Source organism: Atta colombica, unplaced genomic scaffold (assembly GCF_001594045.1).
Source record: "Atta colombica isolate Treedump-2 unplaced genomic scaffold, Acol1.0 scaffold166, whole genome shotgun sequence".
NCBI classification, from domain to species: Eukaryota; Metazoa; Arthropoda; class Insecta; order Hymenoptera; family Formicidae; genus Atta; species Atta colombica.
The window spans coordinates 803,720-829,350 of NW_017259257.1; the positions used below are offsets into that span (position 1 = coordinate 803,720).

The 25,631-nt window shown below is 36.5% G+C and overlaps 2 protein-coding genes across 7 annotated transcripts in view; both read left to right on the forward strand.

Annotated features, from left to right (window-relative positions):
• LOC108686224 (ephrin type-A receptor 4) overlaps nucleotides 1–20,133 on the forward strand; it is a 102,449-nt gene extending 82,316 nt beyond the window's left edge. Inside the window, exons 4-17 of one of the 6 annotated variants that reach the window (XM_018191399.1) lie at nucleotides 4,788–5,073; nucleotides 5,475–6,011; nucleotides 6,348–6,508; nucleotides 6,611–6,875; nucleotides 6,998–7,186; nucleotides 7,269–7,380; nucleotides 7,510–7,580; nucleotides 8,116–8,133; nucleotides 8,741–8,806; nucleotides 9,739–9,915; nucleotides 10,020–10,489; nucleotides 10,598–10,935; nucleotides 14,519–14,593; nucleotides 16,410–20,133. In XM_018191399.1, coding sequence (XP_018046888.1) covers nucleotides 4,788–5,073; nucleotides 5,475–6,011; nucleotides 6,348–6,508; nucleotides 6,611–6,875; nucleotides 6,998–7,186; nucleotides 7,269–7,380; nucleotides 7,510–7,580; nucleotides 8,116–8,133; nucleotides 8,741–8,806; nucleotides 9,739–9,915; nucleotides 10,020–10,489; nucleotides 10,598–10,935; nucleotides 14,519–14,593; nucleotides 16,410–16,674 — 3,030 coding nt within the window. In that variant the 3' untranslated portion in view covers nucleotides 16,675–20,133. Of the gene's footprint in view, nucleotides 1–4,787; nucleotides 5,074–5,474; nucleotides 6,012–6,347; nucleotides 6,509–6,610; nucleotides 6,876–6,997; nucleotides 7,187–7,268; nucleotides 7,381–7,509; nucleotides 7,581–8,115; nucleotides 8,134–8,740; nucleotides 8,807–9,738; nucleotides 9,916–10,019; nucleotides 10,490–10,597; nucleotides 10,936–12,583; nucleotides 13,072–14,518; nucleotides 14,594–16,409 lie in introns of those variants that run through there. The other 5 variants (XM_018191395.1, XM_018191398.1, XM_018191393.1 and 2 more) reach the window with 5 other exon arrangements.
• Nucleotides 20,134–22,839: 2,706 nt separating this feature from the next.
• LOC108686194 (60S ribosomal protein L34-like) lies at nucleotides 22,840–24,276 on the forward strand. The gene is made up of 4 exons (XM_018191346.1): nucleotides 22,840–22,900; nucleotides 23,065–23,136; nucleotides 23,515–23,712; nucleotides 23,943–24,276. The coding sequence occupies exons 2-4, from the start codon at nucleotides 23,072–23,074 to the stop codon at nucleotides 24,037–24,039; spliced, it is 360 nt and encodes a 119-aa protein (XP_018046835.1). The 5' UTR covers nucleotides 22,840–22,900; nucleotides 23,065–23,071; the 3' UTR covers nucleotides 24,040–24,276.
• The last annotated feature ends 1,355 nt before the right edge of the window (nucleotides 24,277–25,631 follow it).

The following is a 25,631-nucleotide window of genomic DNA, read 5'->3' on the forward strand; positions in this document are numbered from 1 at the left end:
GAGAGAGAAATCTCAGTTAAGTGCCAAGGAATCGTGGAAATTCTTCCTTAAACGGCCTTCCTGCCAATCTTTTGCCCTGAAATACTGTTATATCGGCTTTGGGGTGCGCGGAATAAACGGTAACATAAAGTTTTCGATTGGCGCGTGGCGTAACCACCCCTGTCCAAGGGATGGCCGCCCATTCTGCCCGGGGATACACATATGTGCACTTGTTCGCCCGTAACGAACGATCTACCCTCGTCCGAACGCTGTATTATATCGCGGACGATATTATAGTACTATTGTATTTAAAGCGACGACCATTTCAGACCGTGCTCCAGTTAATGAACTTCCTACGAGAGGATAATTGACGGAATGCTCGCTATGTATGTACTATAAATTTGCTTCTATATCTACTGAAATTGCTCGTGTCTTTAGAATTCTTACAATACCTATAGAAAAATATCATTCGATTGCTAAGTAATTACTCAATTTACTTTTTTCTTTTAATTAATGATTATCTTAAAAATATTTTCTTGGCAATAATCTTAAAATATATTTATTACAAATTTTAGAAGAAAAATTGTGCACTCAAGACAAGAATTTTTTTTTTTTTTTTCGAAATTATAACATATTTTTCTGTCTGTATAGCGTTGTACACATCACACATATTTTCTCTCTCTCTTTCTCTCTCTCTTTCTCTCTCTCTTTCTCTCTCTCTCTCTCTCTCTCTCTCTCTCTCTCTGTCTGTCTGTCTCTCGTCTCTCTTTTCTCTTCTGCGTATATCTACGTGTATCTAATACCGAGATTGAAAATATTAATATTAAATACTTGGAAAGAATGGTTTTGGTATCTAAAAATTCAATACATTAAATTACATATTTAAAGACACACATTTAACTACATATTTAAATACATATTTAAAGATAATGTTTTATCAAAATAATTATGTAAGACGCTCAAGCTGGTTCCTAGAATCTCAAAATTTTTTGCTCATCATATTTGAGTTTTCTACATAATTATTTTGATCCAACAGAATTATTTTCAAATCAGTATCAACCTAAATTTTTAAACACTTTAGCAAAATCTTTCTCTGTTCAATTTAAAAGCTCTCTAGCGATCTTTTATTCCGCGTAATTTCATCATGAACGCAATTAGTGTTCGATTCTCCCGAAGATGTCGGCTAAGAGATGGTAAGAAGAACGGAGGAAAGTTCGATCGCGTCTGGATGCGATACGTGTCGGTCGCAAGAGCGGTTCGTAGTGCCGGATGCACGTAGCTTGATAGAGGAGAGAGCCCTACGTGCCTGCCGATGCAACCTCACCCCAAGGGTGAGGGTTAACTCCCCCCGATACGAGAGAGCTCAATATATATTAAGATCCGCGAACCCCTCGGACTAAAAGTTCGTAACGTTCCCCTTCCTGCTCATGGAAGACTTCCTACGGACTCTCGCTAACCTCCCTATCCGACAGCTACGCTGTCGGAATTGCGATTATGGTGGCGATATTACTGGCGTAAGGGCAGTGCCCCATCCGTGAGGGTGGTATCCTACATCCACGTTTGTCTTTAATTTTCCTCTTTTTCCGCTCATCTCGCTAGTACGAACGCATTCTGAGCTTATTGACTTTACTTCTGAGCCATCGACTCCTGTCTATTTATTTGCCATGGTTTGATCTGCGAGAAAGAAGCCATGGGCGACAAACGGTTCTTTTCCTTACGATACCTAGTAGTGAAAGCACCACAGGATAGCTCTCAGGTAATTTTGGCTGTCCCAAACACATTACTCTCAAACTTTTATCTTTTGTCAACGTCGCTTTTTCTTCAGCAAATCATAAATATCTAATCGTAAAAAAAAAAACCAGGACAAATAACTAGTTATAGTTAATGAGATTTCGACCGGATAAGAGTATTTGCTGATTTTAACAACAAAAAAATTACGGTGCACAAAATAGAGTTTCAGGGATTTTATTTCCAATGTGAGAATGCGTGTAAAAAATAACACAAATGGAATGTCAGTTAGGTTTCAATACAATTTTGTGATTCATCATCTCGTTGCTGCATCTCTTAAAAAGCATAAAAACTGAGGAAAACCACGTTGGTGGTTTGCACGTGCCACCTCTCGCTTCGTGCTTTCTCCGCCAATGCAGAAAATAGCGAGACACGTCTACCTACTACAAGACGGCGAGGCGAGGGCGCGCGATCGATACTCGACCACAAAGACGCTAGCCACGGCATAGTTTTCATCGACATCGAACGGTCATCAGTCGATCGTACGCAAATGTACAATCTACCGGTCATATTTAATGCAATCGCGGGTAACTATATGTTCTAGAAAAAAAAAACTATCGTATATATAAGCTATTCTATTAATCTAAATGATATTTTCATTAAGCTATTATGTTATCTTTAATCTTTTATCTTATTCTGGAAAACTTGATACAGTACTCTAAAAAAAGAATATTCTACTTAAACCAACAAAAGAGCCTAAGAAATGATGAATTTTGGCAAGGACAAATAGAATTTCTGGTTACGATAGCATTTTTTGTTGGTGTAATCAGAATATGTTTCTCGGTGTTGTATCATTTTTTACTAGCAGAAAACATTTTGTATTTGTGTTAGAAATAGTTTATGTCCTTGTTAAAATTTTGTATTGAATTTTTAATGTATCTGAGTGTTAATTTAAAATAACGTAATTGTATTATTTTTTGAATATTTTGTGTTAAATTGATATTCAATATGTCTTAGTATTAACAATAATTTATGAATACATGAACAAGTAACAAAAATTTTTTTAAATTTCAAGATAAATGAATAAATGAATAAAATGTGTTAATTTAATATATTATAAATGTTGAATTTTTATTGAAACATGTTGATTTAACATTATTATAAATGTTTATTAATGAAGAAATATAATTTTTTTACATAATATTAAATTATTTTACGTCTTAAATAAACACAAAAATTTGAGCGAACCATTTTGGACATATGAAATGTGTAACATTTAACACAAATTTTCTAACTGAGTAAGCACATGAAAAATTGCAAGATCTGTTATAATCTTTTTCTACATTACAAATCTTGCTTATGACGTAAATCTTAACTAAGTGGCGATCTTCCATAAAGCTAGAACGAAAAAAATGTCTCCATCTCAGATGTGTCCATGCACACAGGACTGACGGAAACTGATATCATGGGATTGTAATGAAATATAATGCAGTGGCTAATCGCCTTTTCTTCCAATTCCGAAGAGTAATTTCATAGGACGGTCACGCCAATGGGAAATCCGTCTCGCCGAAAAATCGACGCGATGTATTAATCGACGAGGACGACTCTCAGTGCGATCCAATTAAATGCCGCGCGGCATTAACGACACCGTGTCTCTTCTTTTCCTTGCAACTTGCAGCGAGGTTGAAAGCAGCAGATATAAACACAGTCACGGAGGGCTCTGCAAAAGGAAGGATGAATTTTTCCGTCCTTAATGAAATTTCCTAGACGATAAAGAACCTCAGCGAAGGCGTCGAAATAAATATGTGACGATGATAGTGGCGCGTTTTCTCATTTCTGTAATAATCTAATAAAACCAGGGAGAAACATTTATCGATTAACAGGAAAATAGAAAAAATAATATATAGAATATTTTAAAACATAGCAAGTTTGAATTTTCATTCTTGATTCGTGTACAAAACGACAATATCCATTAATCCAATTACATCTGTGATAGTATAGTATTCTATCGTAAAAGAGTGTACCGTATGCTTACTTTAAAAGCGGCACGAATCCAGTTTCGCAAACCCCGCTAAAAACTATTAATTGCGATCGGAGGCGTGCGAAGGGTACCGGATCGTAATTCGATGCGCGGACGACGGCGAATTGCGGGACTGCATCTCCGTGGTTCCCGGCTACTGGTACTCTCGAACTGCTGAAAAAGCTTTTTTTCACCGGCAGCGCTTTAATGAAATTTTTTCGACCTCGTCATCGTCCCCGTAATAATCTCCCTTTTGCGACCGGGTAGCCGGCGCGGTCTGAATTTATTGCAGCCCGCCTGCCGGAAACACGTCCGTGAGGAAATCTTCTGGATAAGAGGCTCACGAGCTCTACCTCAGTCTACCATTTTTTGTCACTTCTTACCTTGCCGAGTCTTTCCTGGTCCGAATATGAAATACGCGGGAGCGAAGAGGCGCGTAAAAAAAGAGCGACAAAGAGAGGAGAGTGGAAGGAAAGAGAGAGAAAGGAAGTAAGAGAAAACGAAGGAAAGAGAAATGGAAGGAAGGGAGGAGAGAGAGAGAGAGAGAGAAAGAGAGAGGTTCCGGTAACGGCGAGGATGACGACGATGGACGATGGATCCTTCTTGCCCTGGTCGGAACTTTTTGCGGTCGCTCTTGGGACGAGCCCGAGAGCCAAGGGGGGCAATAAAACTAATGGTAACGCGCGCCGGTAATTCCTTGCGGTCTGTTTGTCGCAAGTCGACGACCTGGCCTCTCCGCCTCGTCATTTACCGAGGGAGGATTCTACGGCCAATGTCGGCCGACCGACGACAATGACGACGGCGGGTGGTGCTTTCTCGCTTTCGTCGCGGTTGGTGGTAACACGTAGAATTGGGTTAGCATCGCGGATTTTAAGTGCCGGATGCCTTCCTGCATCGAAATGCGATCGCTTTCTCGATACTTTCGAAGGAGGGTTTCCGTTTTCGACCATTGTCCACGCTGGTCTCATTAACTTCAACCAAGAACTAGAATAGAAAAAAAATGGGTTTCCCATAAAATAGATATTAACGTAATTTTCTTTCTTTTCAATCTGTTTTGCAGTGGGTAGAGGAGTCTTTTACAAACTTCGACAAAGGTATCAATTGGCGGAGTTACGTTGTCTGCGACGTAGCGTACACCAATGTGAACAACTGGCTGTGGACGCCGTTCATAGAGAGGGGTCCAGCGAATCGCATGTACATAGAAATCAATTTCACGACTCGCGACTGTTCGTTATTCCCCGGGAACGCTCTCAGCTGTAAGGAGACTTTCAGTCTACTCTACTACGAGTTCGACGCCGCCACCAAGGAGCCACCCCCGTGGGAACCGGATAGTTATAAACTTATAGGTAAGCGATGATAATTATACAAAGCATGACAATTAAAAGCTTTACCTCGAAAATAGGATAATGATTATTTCGAGAATAACAAATCTAATAGAATTTGCAAAGAGATGAAGAATACTTTTTTTTGAAAAAATTTTAAAACATAAATTAAAATTTTACAATTTATTATTATTATTATTTTATTTAATTAATGGAAAATTAAATTAATTATAATTAACAGATTAATTAATCCTAATAAAAAGTTTGTTCTGTTTTTCGAAACTATTCCTGATGGAAGAATTAAAATTTATGTTGTCGGTGGAGAGTTACTAGATTCTTTTTTTTTTTCATGCAGCTGTTTTCAATTAAACTCATCGCTCTCAATATTTAGGACGGCTTTACATGCCGATTTTATGTACTTGTAGGTCGTATAGCTGCGGGCGAGGGTAGGTTCAACACGAACACCGAGGTGGTGATAAACACCGAAGTGAAGTCGATTCCGGTGACGAAGAAGGGCGTCTACTTCGCCTTTCGTGATCAGGGCGCTTGCATATCGATCCTGGCCATCAAGGTATACTACATCAGTTGCCCTGAGATTTCGGTGAACTTTGCACATTTTCCGGCCACACCAACCGGTCGCGAGGTTGCGCTTATTGAGCAAACGCGCGGCATTTGTGTTGCGAATGCCGTCAAAATCGCCCAGCCGACTTTCCTCTGCAAGGGAGATGGCAAATGGTATCTCCCGACGGGCGGATGCCATTGCAAACCTGGCTACCAAGCTGACACGGATAAGCAGGAGTGCAAAGAGTGTCCGATAGGCAAGTTCAAACATGAGGCGGGTTCTCATGCCTGCGAGCCATGCCCAGAGCACAGCAAAGCTTCCGATTACGGTTTCACGGAGTGTCGTTGTGATCCGGGCTATTTTCGGGCAGAAAAAGATCCTAAGAAAATGCCTTGCACACGTAAGTATTAAATTAAATTAACAATTTTTACAAAAAAAAGCTCGTGTCATTATTTTAAAATTTAGAAAAATAATCATTCAAAATAATCGTCCAAAAAGGAATTTCTGTCTAGGAGTTTTAAAGAACATCTAAAATATTAAATTAAGTTCCTTGAGTATTTTCATTAAAATGAAATATTAACTTCTATAATTTATACTTGCGTTATATTGTTTGATATAATATTTGTGAGTTGCGATATATTAATTCAAAGAAAAAGTTTTGCGTACATGAAAGATGAAAAGAATTTGGAGGTTCGGCGTTCCGCGAAAATTTTTAAGACTATATACTTTTTTGCAGAACCACCTTCGGCGCCGCAAAACCTGACCGTCAACTTTGTCGATCAGTCCACGGTGATCCTTTCCTGGAATGCGCCGCATATGCAGGGTGGCAGGTCTGACACGACTTATAGAGTGGACTGCGATTCTTGCAGCATGGGAGTCAAATACATTCCTAATACTGTGAGTTTTCGTCAAAATCGTACATTTATACGCGAGTATATCGATTGTGCGATAGTTGAATTATTTCTCGATCAAAAAGTTGATGCTTCGATTTTGTAACAGGAGATCTTTAACGACACGAAGATCACGATAACTGGCCTGAACGCGGTGACTACTTACCGCTTCCAAGTGTTCGCCGAGAACGGCGTATCGTCGTTGATCGGCAAATCGGAATACGTGGACATTACCGTTACGACAGAGGCGAGCGTGCCAAGTCTAGTGAGCAACGTCAGGATCACAAGTGTCAAGAGTTCAGAACTCAGCATCAGTTGGGACGCGCCAGATATCGGAACTGGTGGAGACAATGATCTCGTCGAGCGATATGAAGGTAAAGCTAAAAGTCATAATAACAATATGTTGCTGTGCCATTGTATAGTGAAATCAATTCTAAATTGTCATTCAATCGCATTGTGGCGGCGGAGGAATTAATAATCTCGATATCTGGTACAGTGAGGTGTTATCCGCGCTACGACGACGCCACTAATGCAACCGTCATTCAAACGTCCGAACTGTCTGCCACGTTCAAAGGTCTCAAGCCTTCCACGGATTACGCGATACAGGTTCGCGCTAAGACCACCCGCGGTTGGGGCGAGTATACGCCGGTGATATTTAAAAAGACACCCCACGCGATGGGTTTAGGTAAGCGCGTTCAGCGGCATTTAGATTCACATTTCGCAATCTCCTTCGTACCGTGCCTTTAACAGAAATGTGTTTCATGCAGACTACGTCGGCGAGGACGACAACATGCAAGTTAGGATAATCGCAGGGGCGATTGTTGCTGTAGTCGTACTTCTCGTGATTATTATCATCATGACCGTTTTAATTCTTAGAAGGTAATTGAATCATTTTCTATATTTGAAATATATATCTCAAATGTTGCTAACTATCATATACTAATGCACGAAAAATCACTTCTTTCCAATTGCTTTGCTCAATTCGATTAATATACGATTTCGTTGCAGCAGGGCCTCGGACGAATGCAACAAGAAACAGCCGAGCGACTGCGATACCCTGGAGTATAGAAACGGCGAAGGTACGTTTGCATTTTGCTCGAAATTTCTCTTTTTAAAAATTTATTATCGCTATTACCCGCCCCGCCCCCACAACCCTGTCACTTTCATAGTTGTTTCACTATGCCCTCGTGTCTTGTGACTAACTTTGGAATCACTGGCCCCCCTTAGATCCAGCAAGTGTCGAAACTATACCCCGTATACAAACAGACCCACGATAATACGTTAAACACCCCCCCTCAATACTGTAGAGATTTTTTTGCGGATGAGAGTGAGAGAAAGAGAGATAGCTGAACAATTAACACCATAGAGAAAATGAGCGAAGAGAAAGCAGTCGGGCTCTGAAATACGTCCGCGACAGGGACTTAAAGAGAAACGATCGCTTTCCAACCAAAATTCACATCGATCTGGCCCCATTGCCTGAGTGCGATTATTCTAACCAAATTCTTTCGATTCTTTCTTTTCATGTGCGATTCCCCTAATCTATCGAACCTGCCTCCATGAAAAATCCATGAAAAAATCCAATGAAACAATGTACACAATCGCCTGCTACTACAGGACTAGTTGTGACCTACAGTAAGTCTTCTCCAAACACCTCAAGTTTTGTTTTTTAGGAACTCAATTTTGTGTAGATTATTTTTGCAACCCCTGTACATGCATTACACTCTCAATCTAAGTCAGACTTTACGCTTTTGCATATACACACATCACACACGCACCAACAAACATATACAACAATTATGCACGATACCTAATTTTCTTAGATACACATTATGCGTGTTCGCGTATGTGCGCATTGTGCTTGCGTCTGTTTGTTATGTTGCATTGTTCATGTTTCAATTGCATGCGTTTTCTAGTGTGTCGATGTTAATATCGTATGTGCTTTTTATATCTGGATTTGATTCGTGAAACATACCAGGAAGAACATAAAAGATAAAAAAAAAATACGCTTAAAAGAGCGCATTTTTAATCAGTGCGTTATGTGGATATTCTAATAATTTTTTATTCTAATAACTTGGATTCGATTACATTTTCACAATAATCTCATCCGTGATCAAATGAAGATATTTCAGTTACCATTTCTCGCTTTACGTCATTTAAAAAAAGAATTCATCGTACACTCGCCGCTTTTTTTTGTTTTGCTATTTGTCAATTAGTGTGTTGGTTGTTGTGTTGTTCACAGTGCACTGCAAAATGGACAGTTCACCGATTGTGACAACCCATACCAACAACAAGAGCAAGTCCTCGCGTAAGTCCTTTGTTTCCCAAATTAATCTCCGGCCAAAATTTTTGTGACTGAAAGAAAAACAGAAACGCCGGACATGTCCGCACGATATATTAAAGGCATAACTGAAAGCACCGACACTCGTACATTCACTCCGAGTTCTCCACGATTATTATAGTTTAGCTTTAGTTACACTACACTCCGTTCTGTTCTTTCTTCACTGTCCTAGATATGCGATATGGATGAAAAGTTTGGAAATAATAAAAGCATGCTGCAGCCCCGTGTTTCGCACGCAATTGCATCATGTTCTTGCATCCAATTTTTTAAATTTTATTTTTTATTTTTCTTCAAGCGATCGTGCTTCGCGATCGCCTTTCTTCTTACCATGATATATGCAAAATACTTGGATGTTCTGAGACGGCTCAAATAGAAACTAAATTGGTGTGAACAAAGAAGATTGTAAAAATCAACGAGAGGAAGACTGTTTGAATCGTCCGAAGCATCTGGAACGAACGGTGTAAAAAATCGCCGAGTTTTCCGGATATATCGCAATAATCTTCAAAATAATTTAGCATGCAAAAATTGTGCATTTTGATTATGCGCGAATTTTTTCTAGCATATATAGATACCGCCGTTCGACATTAAACACCAGATTCTAAGCTAGATAAACACATACAAGTAAAAAAAAAGACTGTTTCACTAAAGTGGGATTGAAAAAGAGAAGAGACATATTTTAGAATCCACCTGCGTTTGGCTTTCTTGGTTGTGTCTTGTTTTTTGGAAATTTTAAACTCGCTGACGAGAGAGAATGTGTGAGTGTTTCTTTTTTGCGGGATTTGACACGGTTGGCCGAGCGATAGAGCGAATGTTGGGACGCGCGGTCTAGAGTTCTGTCAAAATTTTGCACCACCGGCCCTCGTGTTAATATAATGAACTCTGTTTTCGTGACGTTGCAGTGACCACGCCGCTGTTCACACCTGCAGTGGGGGTCGCCGCGGCAGGCGCAGGCAGTGCAGGCGGTGCAGGTGCAAGGAGTTATGTGGATCCTCACACCTACGAGGACCCGAATCAGGCGGTACGCGAATTTGCCCGAGAGATTGATGCCGGATATATCACGATAGAAGCCATTATAGGTGCGATTTTATATATTATTATTATATAGTATCACGAACGATTATCAAATAAGATAATTTTAGTAATTTGATTATATTCTGAACGATTTTTTTTGCAACTACAGGTGGCGGAGAGTTCGGCGACGTCTGCCGAGGGAAATTGAAATTGCCTCCCGACGGACGGACGGAAATAGATGTGGCCATAAAGACCCTGAAACCAGGCTCTGCAGACAAAGCTCGTAATGATTTCCTGACAGAGGCGTCGATAATGGGCCAATTCGAACACCCCAACGTGATATTCCTGCAAGGTGTGGTGACGAAGAGCAATCCGGTGATGATCATCACGGAGTTCATGGAAAACGGTAGCCTGGACACTTTCTTGCGCGCGAACGACGGCAAGTTCCAAGTGCTCCAGCTGGTGGGCATGCTGCGTGGCATCGCCAGCGGTATGCAGTATCTCGCGGAGATGAACTACGTGCACCGCGATCTCGCAGCGAGAAACGTATTAGTCAATGCCGCTTTGGTTTGCAAGATCGCCGACTTTGGGCTCAGTAGAGAGATCGAGAGTGCCACAGAGGGAGCTTACACGACCAGGGTGAGCAGATTTAAGTTGCAGAATTAAAATTAATATAAGTCAATGACTTATAAGGCTCGAATATATATTTATAATTTCTTGCTCGATTAATTTACCATTTATATTCAGGGCGGTAAAATTCCGGTACGGTGGACAGCACCGGAGGCGATAGCGTTCCGTAAATTCACGAGCGCCTCCGACGTTTGGAGTATGGGTATCGTATGTTGGGAGGTGATGTCGTACGGCGAGAGGCCGTACTGGAACTGGTCGAATCAAGATGTGATAAAATCGATCGAGAAAGGCTACAGGCTTCCAGCGCCGATGGATTGTCCGGAGGCTATCTACCAGTTGATGCTCGATTGCTGGCAGAAGGAGCGCACCCATCGGCCGACCTTCGCCAATCTCACACAGACTTTGGACAAGCTCATACGAAGTCCGGACACACTGAGAAAAATCGCTCAGAACAGGTAAAAGCTCTCACTTATCACTGTAATCGCCAAATATCGATACGTGATAGGGAACGATCTTTTAGGATATATTAATCACAAAAATAATATTAGGAAATTCATTTCATGAATCATACGTTTAGCACGTAATTATTATCATACAATGTAAATTAAAGAAAATATGATGGAATGTGTATAATCGGCATACAACGAATGAAATTTGCTTCAAACGCACGTTCATTGACATTATCTCGTTCTTTTTCTTTTCATTTATCTCGCATTGAGTCGCTCGTTCATTAAGATCTTAATAAGAATCACGCCGCATGCTACGTGACTTATATATCGTGTCCATAAATTAATTTCTCTCGACAGCTAATAATTATTTTCATTCATTTGCCGAAACACTCACGCGTGGATCATGCTACATCCGTTTCACGCCACTTATAATGGGATTTGGCATTGAGGCTCATTGATGTATGACGTCCCGCACAAGCCTACAATCGTATATACATATATAATATGCATATGTATTCAAAAGGAAGGCCAATGTCTGCATACTCGCATACGTATTCGCGCCATCGTGACACTTCGACCTGATTGGCATTACTGGAAGCAGGCTACACATACTGGACTGCGTTATACGCACTTGCTTTTTATGTTCGTGCCTTTTCTGTTTTTTTATTTTTTTTTTTTTTTTTTTTTTTTTTTAATTAGTTCTCTCGACATATCCCCTAGGTAACACTCCAAAATTTTCTACTGCGTCTATGCTATTTTGACATTCATTTTTCAACACGCACGAGAAAGAAAAAGAGAAAGATAATTATGTTTGCCTCGAAAATTTGAATCTCTCTTCTTTCTCATTATAGTACACACTTCGCATATCTCCTCGCTATTTTAATATCAAAGAGTCACATCTTATAAACAATACTGCTTTATGCTTCAAAATACATTTGGCCGAGCGAGGTTTCCAGAATTAGTTAGCAGGAAAATTAATTTATGGACGAAAGTCTACGTCGTCTGCGTACTTTTATCGTGTTTCGGAGACCTAGTCGAGATCATGCGACGACTTCAACAGAGCTTCCAATTGCTTCTGCCGCTTATCATTTCTACACTTCTTGAGTCTATTGTTCGCATTTCAATTATTCTTTACAAGATACAACTATGTTTAATAGAGGGCTAATTTTGTATTTTGTGTTGCTTTTCTCTTTTACTGATTGATAAAATTGAGTTTTACTGCAATCGAGTAGTGTATAAAATATCTACAAAATAAAAATTCGTTTATATAGCAAGTTATCTAACTGTAATTTTATGTTTCCTACAAGAAACTTGTAATCGCAACGAAATGGGTAAGCCTCCCTCAGATTCTCCGAATATTCCGTTGGCATGAAAGAAAACATTATATCATTTTATTACATTATTATTTCATGTATCTTTTGTTCGCGGAGCGACTTATCGATTCGTATTTTATGCCAATGGGACGCAATATAAAATTCGCATTTGGAAATCTCGTTGGTTTCTCTCCTGTTCCTTCGTTTCGCCTCTTTTTTCCCCCTGGGCTAATTCTTTGTGCTTTTGGTTTTGTGGTGTCCTTTGGTACCTGACTACGAACTACTGCAACTGCAACGCAACTGCGACAACTATCGTCCACGACAACAATCATCGCCTACAGCGTGAGGCCGCCTGCACACAATCCGTACTATGTCACAAGCCACACAGCTGCCGCCCAGGCTGCGGCGGCTGCGATGCCACCAGGCCCAGCCGCGAGTACGGCGAGCCCGTTCGTAGACATAGTCGGCCATCAGGCCCATCAACAAGCCCAGTCAGCGATTGCCGTTCCAGTAATGCCACCAGGAGCCGGCCGTAGCTTACACTATCACACACACGCAGCAACACACGCATTGCCACACCAACAATCATCGCTCACCTATCCCAACTGGGTTCCGTTCTCTCATTTCGGCTGAGAATGGTTACATTTGAATTAAAACGAGCAAGAGATCACCATCATCATTATCATCATTTCCGCCCGTCTTTCTAGCCATCAGAATTAACGTCTGATATTTAAACCGGACGTAATCTCAAAAGACTGCATTCTATATCGTTACGATTCGCATTATCTTTTATAATCGCGCTAGTCGTAGAAAAATTATAGGAACTCTTCCAGCGAAATAGTAAAAAAAAAAATAGTATAATCCAAGTCGTGTCAGATGGAATAGTAGATGTGACGAAAATAGAGGTATAATACAGCCGATAATACACTATCGGAGTGTGCTATAAACTGTATGTACAAGAGTAGTACCGTCGTAAAAGAATCTCTTCTCCAGTCTTTTTACTACGAATTATCGACAAATGCGAGGATGTAGCTATAGATATACATGTTAGATGATACAGAGAATTTCTCCATGTTGAACTAAGCAATAAACTTTACCATACAGAGTTAGAGCGTATATTATCGATTAAAATTGTACCGAGATATAAATTGAAAGTTTAAGAGTGTTTCCAAATTTTATGAAGGATAAATTCAACCATCGAATAGCAATATAGATTTAAACGCGAGCTTAGAGAATAAAAGGCAAATAAACGTGATGTGCATAAAAAGCAATTAGAATCTTTAAAGTGTTCTCATAATTCTATATTAATCATCATAGCTTTCATTGATATATGCATAAAGAAAGAAAAAAACACATATGCATGTACACACAAAATCACACGCATATATTTACTGAGGGTGTCCCAAAATTAACGCCATTTTTTTCGATTGCGAATTCTTTAATCAGTTTGGACTCGATAAGAAAGTTTTCGATGGGGAAAAATTCGCCTATATACAACAAATTGCTCAAAAGAACAGCCATAGTCTTATGACACCCCATACATCATACATTAAATCGATATAAGTACTTATTGTGTAATTTATTAAAACTATCGATTTTATCTTAGCGAAAGATTTATTAACATATATATGTACAGCACGCGTGCAACCGGTTGACCATTTTAGAATAGTATTTTTATACGTAATATATTAAATGAAAAACAATATAATTAATAATTAACGGTGTTAGATTATATTTCTGCATCCATGAATCATCAAGAAATATTGTAATCATAACATTAATTTTTAAACTTTCTACAAAATATGATGAAACAACGCCATTCTAAGAGAAATGATTAATTTACGTAATTCATTGATTACAAAATTTGCTATTAGACTATTTCTCTTTACGTCCTCTGAAAATATTACATTAAAAACTTGTCGCAGCATTTACAGATTGGAGGTGAGGCATTTATCCAATAATAGGAATAAATAAGAATACAAGTGATTTGCCGAAATTTTTTCATAATCATTGAAATATCGATCACGCTAAATTCGTCTTTTTTTTTTTGTATTTTTAAGATTCAACATAAAATGCATTTGTAAAAAGCTTAAAATGATTCCAAACTGTTTGTAAAAGATAAACGTGAAAGTATTCGTATCAGTGAACGATAAAAAAGAGATAAAATTTGAGAAAAAAGATAAAATTCAAAGCTAAATAGATTGAAACTAGCCTGCAGATAGAAACACACACCTAGTATGACTTTCATCGCACTAACAAATGCTAACAATTGTCAGAATCAGAGAAAGGGGTGGTCCACCCTCACCCCCACCCGCCTCATCGGAATCTTCCAACGTGCATTTGAGAAACAGGTAAAGAAAAAAAGAAAAGAGAATCAAAAGCGGCATTCCCACACACTGAATCCTATTTGTGGATGAGAGAAAAAAAAGAAAGAAAGAAGCGCAGAAGAACAGAAGCTCAATCGTTTCTGTTTCGTCCAGTGCCCTAGATAACACAGAATTCGCCCTTTAACATTTCAACGATTTGATTATGCTGACTGTGCTTTCACGTTCTCTCTGCTTCTTTGACACAATAATGAAATATCGCCGTATCATGTAGACAGTCGTCTCCATGCTTGGTAAACCTCTTAGTTTGTGTTGCACTGCTTGCCTTCATACGCACCGTAATCCGTTCATGTGTACATGTACCTAAACTGTAAACTATGTATCATTAACACGTTATACGATACACCTCTCGTCAACAATACTATTGTTAGTAGTTTGCGTTATTATCATCCTCATTATTGTCATTACATTGCCATTGTGTCGTCATCGTTATAGTACTTGTATTATTTTTTTTGCGATATTTGTTTTATTATTATCATATTGAACATATTAGTATTACTAATATTATATTAGTACTCTCATATTTTTAATAAGTGATACTCTCATATTTTTAATAATAATGTATTAACACATTAATATTATTATTTAGATATTTTTGATATCAGTAATATTATGTTTATTATGATAGTTATTTTTTTTAATTTTTATTTTTTTATATAATTATTATTGAGCCGAAGAAAGATTGGATGTATGTATCGGTATTTAAGTTTCGTAGCGCCTGTACATAACGTTGTACAAAAAAGTGAATCAAACTTACAAATTAATTATATATATGCTTTGATTATGTTTATTTTTCAAAATATATAATTCGTAATTTATAATTTATACAAAGCCGATCAAATATTACACGTATGTATATTCATAAAAAACCTATTTAGGATTAAACTGTATATATTTAAATAATCAATTTATACATATTAGTTCCGTTTTATACTATCCTTAAAAATTTATATCTATCCTTAAAAATTTATCAAATAAATTATATATATCAATTGAATTATTATTTTAGATTTTTTCACAGATATTCTAGAATTTAAATTTATGAACTTTTATTGATTTATTCTTTCTATTTCAATAATCGATGTGACAATAATTTTACATGTTTAAGATGCCTTTTTATACGTATGTAATATTAGGTATAGTAAAAAGAAATCCATTATTTTTGGATGAAATCGAATGGAAAAGTAATGGATTTCTTTTTACTACACCTAATATCTAAACATTTGTATATGTATATATATATATACATATATATATATATATATATCTCTTCTTCATGTACGTAAAGTCAGGAATCAACAGTTACGTTTTACAACCAATACATACTGATAGTATAATCTAGAAGTACATAGAAATAAAATAATTTTGATCAATTTAAGAATATATTATTAATGAAACATTAATGAAACGAATATTATTAAGAATATATTATTATTAATTAATGATATTCCGCACATAGTATTTTGTAACCCGATATCCTATGAAATAAGGAAGACATTAGTAACTTCAATATTGATGAACTATCTAGCGGTCTATAGCCGAACTATCATCTTCTTTATTTTATTTTTAGCTTCTTTGTCATTAACTTGTGATGTCGATAGCAAATGAGCAAATCCAAAACATACATTTGAATTATGCGAATGTGAATGTATTTGGATAGCGAAAGAATTTAAAAAATCCTGAAATCTCGTATACCTACCTTTACTTCTTCGTACTCTTCCTTACTGTGAACGTTATTCATTCGCGCAGAAAGAGATATTTCTTACCTTGTTGTTTTTAACAGGGGCACAAATCCACTGGCGCCAGATGCGGTGGATCTAACGCAATTGAATTCCGTCAGCGAGTGGCTAGCTTCCATCAAGATGTCACGATACGCAGAAAGCTTTGAGCGGGCGGGCGTGACGACGTTGGAGGCAGCAGCGCGCGTCACCGTCCAGGAGCTCACGGCCCTCGGCATAACGCTCGTAGGACATCAGAAGAAGATCATGAACAGCGTGACGGCATTGCGGGCGCAAATGTCCGCCACTTCCCAGGGTTTCCTTGTGTAACCATGACCGCGACCTCAAATCCCGCGAACGAATCGTACGTAGAAATCGGCTGATTGGCACGGAACATCGCTATCCCTATGGATCTCACGAATTTGAGGCGCCCCGACGCATCGCCTCCGCGAGAAGCGAGACGATGACCCTTCCATGTATCATCTAGGACTCGTGATTACCTAGTCAGAGCAACGATGTCCTCGAAAGAATATCTCTTCGCGCGCAAATAGATCCGTTGAACTAATTGGGAGTTGATTCATTTGAGGCAAAGCTTTCATGATACCTCCGAAACGATACGCGAACATCGTCTCACTTTAACCGAGAGATTCAAAGCATTCGTGCTGCAGACATTCCACGTTAGCGAGAGTCGAAAAGAAATCCATTCTTCGCATTTACTCCTCTCAAAGAGAGGGAGTACGAGGACCACGCATTCGCCATCTCGCATATAAAGTGCAACGACTTTTATTCAATATGTAGAACGACACACCTATTGCGAAACTTCCGTGATTTGTAAGTGTCAAAGAAATCTAACGCCTTACGGATCATTCACGAAGCTCGTTTTAGAATGTGATTCTTGAAAGATCATTGTGAAAGAGTCTTAATGGGATCAAATGTAACATACTCTCCCACGAACAACGAGCGCCAAAACTCTTTCATTTCCTAAGCCGTTTCGGTGATCGATCTATCTAAAGATCAGACTGACAACGGAAATAAAGCCCTATAATCACTGCCGCGAAATCTTTTATCACTTATGAATGTTCTCCTCTTAGTTTAAAGTATTTGTGTAACAACTGTTGGATTGTATACACTATACATTTTTTTCGGAGACTTTCATTTGAGATTTACAGCCGAATTCTTTTTTTTTTTTTACTATTCTATTATCGCGCTTGTTAGGTTTTGTAACATTTTGTACTGAATGGCAGCTCATTTTAATTCGTATGTATCTGCGATATAGAACATTGAACGGCGAACATATCGGCCTAAATGTCGTTCGAATATGTCTGTTCCTGGCCTCTTTTAAGTATACTAAAGTTACGCGTTTGTCTATAACGATCGACATAGCAATACGCATCTGACAAGGAAAACTGACGATTAGAGAAATATAGGACCGTATCACGAGGGAACTGTACCAAAAATCGGATCGTAGTTTCCGAAATCGGTAGCGTGACAACAGTGTAGGTTCATTATTTCGTGTAGTGAATGTAGCGAGTGCATTACACTATTACGCATATGTCTGGTAATATACACGAGAACAAGAGAATGTTTACTCTTTATGCTAAATTACAACTTTATGCCTTTGCATTACCTATATGGAAACGTCGTACACGCGCGGCCTATATGTATACCTTTCGATTATAATGACAAACGACGAAACGAACGAAGCGAATATGTGCCAACGCGAGTGTGCAAGAGTTATTTTAGCGCGAGACTGCGTGACACGGGATAAATGAATGGAAAATGAGTGGACGCGTGAATGTGAGTGTGAATGAAATCGGTGAGTGACGAGAATCTGCAGCGACCCATTTTTCGCGCTATATTTATATGTACACGAGCGTGCGATCGCGAAATCATTCTATATATACATATACATATAAATAAATATTGTGTTATAAATACTACACTGTGAAAAGGGACGAACGGAAGTAAAACCAATAGGAAAAAAGTATAAGAGACATCCGTTCGCATCGGAAAGCAAAGGACGCGAGGAAAAACGATTTCAAACGCGTCCCCTATTAGTGAGCAATGCGTTAACATATCAACATTATCGCGGAATGCAATGCGAGCGCAAGAAGGGACGTGCGTCGTTACTTGAGATCGAGTTGAAATTACTCTGATTGATCTTCGATTCTATTCTCGGATCATAGCGAACGACAAAAGAGAAAAGCTAGCCGGAAAAAGAGAAAAAATATAAAGAGAAAATGAAATGTAAAGTGTCGGAGAGTGTAAGATATACGGAAAAAATACTCACGTATACGCGAGCAACGATGCGTGCAATACGAGGCACGCGCATTCACGAGATAACATTTTTTTTATTTTTACAGTCCGATCGAGGAGTTTCCTCGCGAAGCAACGTCCATTCCAATACATATACATGTATCCATAATAGAGAACCGTTTCCTTTCCTTAGAGGACAGAAAGATAGAAGAGCCGAGAAGCTTGTTTTACTGTATCTCGTTACATCCGTATTCGCTAATCGTAAAGACTGCATCCTGGATCGCGATACGTTATATCCGGGATACACACGTTACTGGCGACTTATCTTAAAAAGAGACCAACGGAGTGGCAGACATATGCGTACGAAAATATTACGCGTGAGATTAATTAAACGGCTTCCAAGTGAGTTCGGCGAGCCACGGAGAAATTCTTTTATTTTCTAATTTAACGGTTTAACGTTAGTAATATAGTCTACGATGTATATCGAGGCAACGTTGGATCGCGATAGAGAGAAGCGGAAGGCGTGTTTTGAGAGGCGAGATTTCTCGCATTCGACAAGATACAAGACAACGACAAAGCGAACATCTTTCGCAAAGTCCCAGCCAATTCTCCTTCCTTTAATCAAAGAAGAGGCGAAAGTCTCGCTCCAGCAAAGCGCTAGACCGGTAATTAAAATCGATCGCTTCTATCTCGAAGCGCGATCCAACGATGTTTCCCTCGTAAACGAAATGTTGCTCGAAGTCATACCGCGAGCGAGGAATGTCGGAATACGCTTTGGTGTCTTTCGACTCGCCGTACCTCCTTCCGCGTATCAGTGAAGAAACGGAAGAGAAGAGCGAAAAACATCGTGGAAGGCTGCGCGGCGAGAGCAAAATCTCCCTTAGGAAAAACAAAAAGAAAAAAAGAGAGAGAGAAGGCTACTGAAGAACGGCGACGATTATGAAGCAATAAGTGAATACCCAAATGCAGATTTTTATATAGAGAATGTTAACAAATTTCAGAAAATATTAATTATCGATAGCGCTATCTTCCTAAATGTTCGTATTAAAGATTAAACGAGAAAAAAGGTATGATAAAACGGTGAGATTGTGCGGGATCTCGGCTGAAAGGGAAACGAGAGTCGTGCATTAGGCGAATTTGAGCCATAATCTCATTTGTAATTTACTTCGGTAATAATTCAGCCAAGATCCCGCGGACGGAAGAAAAAGGTTTTAAGAACTTTCTCAAGCTGTAATTGTCTGTGTTTTAGCGATGAGTCTGCGAGTGCGACCTGAAGTTTTACGAATGCTGTTAATTTCGATATTTAGATTTCATAGAGCTCTATCAATATCACACAGAAACACACACATGGCTACTGTTAGGCACAGGGGGAGAGAAAATATACGAAATCGAAAATATATTAGATGAGAGCGAGGTACGTCGCATAGGACTTCTCCGATTTTTCTTTTGTTTTCCTCGATTTCTCCGCAGAAATCTTAGGATCATTTCCAGTCTACTTTTTTTTTCTTCTTCTAGAAAGGAACGAAAATTTACTCTACGCTCTCAAAGTTTTCAATCATACTTCATGTTACATTGTTTTAGTTTTTCTTCAAAAAAATCCATATCATTAAATATAAATAGATACATATGCATAAGATATGTCTATATGTTTTCTTTGATATATTTTGTTCGTATAATTTTTGTTTATGTGTAGAAAAAATAATTTAAAAACTAACTTTTTTTTTTTTTTTCAAAAAAAAATTGCAATTACATTATATAATATTCTATATGTAATTTTGTATTACAATTTTATATTAAATATGATTTTATATGGATAATTTTTTTATTTTCGCAAACTTCACTTTTTGTGAAAAAACATAATGCAAAAGTTATCCTAATTTTTCAATTTTTATTATTTTTTTCTAATATCTGTACGACCAGAGATTATAGAGAGAAAAGAAAGAAAACATATTTTATATATAATAACATATATATGTATTTAATATTTATATTTAATTAAATATGGACTTTTTATCAGAAATCATATACGTATAAAATTTTATTCAGAGAAACGAGATTGGAGAGAAAAGAGCATCAGGAGAAAACCTGAAAAATCAAAATTACTTCAATTCACTCGAGTGTCTCCGTTGCGGTGAATTTTTTGTTTTTCTCTTTAGTGCTTCTTTTTTCAATTTGCCAGCAAAGAAAGAAAGCGAGAACGGCAAGCGGCTGAGAAAAGAAAATTGCCTATGTCGCTTAATCCTGTGTAATCGATTTTATAATGCTACTATTATTTATTAAAAGAAGAAAACCTTATTTATTTCTTAGAGATCTGACTAAATTGCAAAACGTTCTAATTATCATAAGTTATCTATTACTATTATAGGGCAGAGCGATGTATTCTTCCCCTATTTCTAGAGTTTCCGAGTGAACTCTGTCTTGTAAAAAGAATGTGAAACGAAGCTACAGCTACAGTGATAAATGAACGTTGTATCGAATCTGTACGCAACTAATTATATTATATTATGTTTAGTTAAGCGTTAATTAAATAACTTACCAAGCGCGTTGTTTTCTTTTTCTTTTTCTTTTTTTTTTTTTTTACTTTCCACGACTCTCTTTACAGCGAACTCTGTCAAAGTACCTGCTTCGAAAAACGAAAATCTATGAGGAAAAGTAAAGCATTATACACAGGTACCGTCCCATATATTATACATAATTCACAGAAAGAGAGACAGACACACACACGCGTCGCGTAATCATCACACACATAAAACACATACACACACATACGTACGATAATTTATATACACTCGCCGAGCTGAGTTTTCATAAAAAAAAATTGGTTAAGCGAATCACCTCCGTGTGTCTTCGATTCATTGTATAAAGAAAAATGCAAAAGGGGGAAAAAGAAGCGCGAGCAAGGAGTTACTGTCGACAAATTTTGGAACGTGTCTAAAAACAATTTTTCCTATGGTGTTGTCAAGACGATGTTGAATGTACATAAGATATAATAAATAATATACCTTATACGATGTAAATCGACCCGGTTTGTTCCTTCTCTATCCTCGCACCATTATACAATTATTGCTAGTATAACGGAATAAAATATAAAATTTCGATAATAGTAATATTTCTGTGCCATTTCTTTTGAAATCGATCGCTACGGAGTTAATTATAATAATTATAATTCCTTACGTATCTTACTGTTGATAATAATTCCACAAGTCTTGCATTGCAATTGAAATGGGAAATTTTCAATGACAATTTATTAGAAAGACGTAATGTAACTTAAAAATTATATTTCATGCAAAGAAAGAAAGATTGAAGCGTCCCTAATGACAAATTTTCATAGAATTTTTATATGAATCGGAATACTTTTCAAAAAACTTAGAAAATTTACGTCTTTTCTTGAAATTGTTCACATATGTGAATTCTAAAATATTTTAAGATTTCTCATTCTAATTTCTGGAAAAACTCCTTCAGATTTTATTGGAAATAAATCTTAGAATATTTCAGAATTCATATTATACATACATAAAGAATTTTAGAAAAGATATAGACTTTCTTGACAATAAAAAATGTTTCAATATGAAAAAATCTGAAAATTTTTCTAAAAAGTTATAAAATGAAATATGAAAAACCTGAAAAATTTTGAAATTTACAAAAGTTCTGAAAAATTATATGCAAATTCTAGAGAACTCATCATGAATGTAAAAAAAAGTGCTTGCTTTTAGAAAATTGGAAACTTTTAAACTAAAGAAAGTTACATATATTTTATACATATATATATTTTTTTATTTATAGAAAAACATTTTATATTTGAGCGTAAATAATCGCAACGCCTTGCAGCAAAAGAAATAGCTGGAAAGTAGTGACATCTTGGAGAGCTCTGTTGATAAAAATTTTGGGGAGCACTAATTTTAATTATTACAAAAGGTCTTTTTGTAATATAATTTTTCAAGCGCATTAGTACTTGAAAAATATAATTACATATAATTTTATATTTAGTACTATATGCATACATATATACATATATATATGTATATATACACATAAATCTTTATTTTTCTAATTATTACTTACATAGATGATAAAAAAATGAATGATAACAATATATTTTTAAAAAATTATTTATTTTTATTTATTTATTTATGTTTAATAAAAATTTTCTATTATCGATAAATGAATATCAATCGTAAGTATTCTTAATTATTATTAACTCACATTTTTGTAGACAGATGACAGCACCAGATAATTTGCGTGCGTAAAAGCGTCTCTTCTCGAAATATGCCGTTTCCTCTTCCGTTTGGATCTGGATAAGGTTCGTAGCATTTTTGATACGATTTTATAATATCCATGTTGCGTGTATCAATCGTAAAATGCATTAGTGTCATATGATTTCCGCAGAGATCTGCGATGATCGATTATGGTTTACAATTCTATATAATTTAATTTCTTTTATTAACAAAGTAATTAATGTTGCAGAACCAAGATGGTACAGCGACTAACCTATCGGCGACGCTTGTCGTACAACACAAAAAGCAACAGAAGGCGTGTGTAAGTATATGTACAAATAATAATAAATGATAATGTCAGATAAAATTCATTAACTTTCATTTACAGAGGAATTTTATTTTGTTAATGACATTATCGCGATAAATTGTTAAAGGTTTGAGGTTATGTTTTGATCGCTTGCTTTAAGTTTCGTAAAATTCACACGTGTTACACACAGTGACATTAATCTTAAATTGTTGCTCTTATCAACATTTATTCAATTATTATTACTGCAATTTTATTTACTTCTTTAATTATATTTGCTGCAAATAATCTGTATTCTGCAAAGTAATTAGAACTGTCATATTAAAGTGAATTTTTCTTGGCAAATTTTGTGAGTTATTATTATTAACAACTGACTAAGATAAATTTTGTTTATAGCGTACGTACGCCGGGTGGTAAATTAGTTTACCAATACCTGAAAAAACCTAAAAAGATCCCAAGATGCGGACAATGTAAGGATAAGCTCAGGGGTATCCAACCTGCAAGACCAATGGAGCGTTCACGTATGTGCAGACGTAAGAAAACAGTCAAGCGAGTATATGGTGGAGTCCTTTGTCACAAATGTGTAAAAGAAAGGTATGTATTTAACATCTTAAATTGCTCATATTTTAAATATTTATTTAATAAACATCAATTATATGTTTTACACATTTAACAAAAGCATCCTACAATACTTATATTTTAAATATTGATACACTAGAACAATTATTTGTCTTCAAAGCAGGATTAATCTTTACTTTATTAAATAAACCTGCAATAAGTTCTACGTTTATATAATATTTATAACAAACTGCACTGATTTTCAGGATTGTGCGTGCGTTTTTGATCGAGGAGCAAAAGATCGTCTATAAGGTTATGAAAGCACAGCAGGCTTCTGCAAAGACGAAAAAGACAGAGAAGTAATCTTGTGCTTTTTATTAAGTAAATAAAACAAGTAATAAAATCCCAAAAATGAACTGTTGCCACTATTTCATTATGTCTTGTTTAGTATACCGTACTAACTTATGAATTATTTCATAACATACTCGTATAGTAAAACCTTTTTAATTAAGAATCCTATAAATATAAAAGATTCATTGAACATGTCTCAATGTAAATTCACCGTAATAGACAAAATATAAAGTTATTTATCTATTCTTATATGTGTCTAGTTACTTGAATTGAAAGAGTTCTATTATTGTTTAATAGATATATAATCGTCTATGCTGAATATTGCTGTTAGTACTTGTATCGATTTGGTATAATTTTTCTTACAATTACATTTTTTTATACTTGTTCTACTTATGCCATTTTTTTAAAATTTAATATTCAATGTTTCTAATTATGATAACAATATTACTACATAATTATTATACAACTGTTAGAAATAATAAGGAGCTTTCATTACATGTAAATGAAGCTTGTGGTTGTAAAAAAAAACGAAATTAAAAGTAATGAATAATTTAATTGAAAATTAAGTTACAATAGTTACTTAAATGAACATATATATTAAATTTTATAAATTTAATATGAAATTAAGTTCAAATGATAACTTAAAAGTATTGTATTAAATTTCATGAAATTTTTAACAGTGTATATTATTATAATAGACATTTTTAAAAATAACAAAATGGTAATTTCTTGAGCTCTCAATATTCAAAATAAATATTAATAAAAGGAAAAACAAATGAGAGCGAACATTGCAGTTGTTGGCATAAAAATATTTGTTCGAAATATATTTACTTGTACATTCCACATAAATTGATTTTCCCATATCGAACGTTTCGGCTTTTTTCTTCAAGTCATCTTGAGCGAGTTTACCATACAAGGAAGAAATACGCACACATTTTTTAGAGCAATGTACGTAAGGTTGCACGCACACATTTTTGAGAGTAATGTACGTAATGTTGCACGCAAGTTAATGACAGGCGCGGGAATGCGTGCGCAGAAAATGTATGATGTAAACTCGCTCATTCCATACGTTGTGTATATACGTGGCTGCATTTAATAGGCGCACGTATATCCAGAGTATGCTTCGTAAAAGCATTACACGTAACATCATGAATTATCACGAATATGTACGTATTTCGTAATTCTATACCTATATAATTTAATGTTTATATCAATTTCTTGATTAAAATACCGGAATAAAATAATTTTTTGATAATTTTAATTTTAATTCTAATAAAAAACGAAAATAATAAATTTAAACAAAATACTTTTTTAATTTCTTACTATTTTACTTCCGAAGTAGAACTTCTCAGGATTGAATTGAATTTCAAGTTCGCGAAACAGTAATCAAAATTGCGTTAGTATCTACATGGGAGATGTTTCATACGTACGAAGGATTCGGTTACTCTCTCCGCGTATGGCGATCTACTTGTAAGAACATTTGCAGCTTTGGAGGGGGAAAGGGGGACAGTTCTGTGGACGATCGGCGACAGGTATTGTGTTACCGATTATGGCAAAAGGGCTGCTCGCAAAACCCGTCCCGCGGGACTATTGCGAGTCTCGCT

Bases quoted from the DNA above. Each gene is read 5' to 3' on its own strand.
- LOC108686194 (XM_018191346.1), top strand. From the start codon at position 23,072: ATGGTACAGCGACTAACCTATCGGCGACGCTTGTCGTACAACACAAAA. The intron at 23,137-23,514 runs GTAAGTATATGT...TTTTGTTTATAG, and splicing joins AAAAGCAACAGAAGGCGTGT to CGTACGTACGCCGGGTGGTA. The intron at 23,713-23,942 runs GTATGTATTTAA...ACTGATTTTCAG, and splicing joins CACAAATGTGTAAAAGAAAG to GATTGTGCGTGCGTTTTTGA.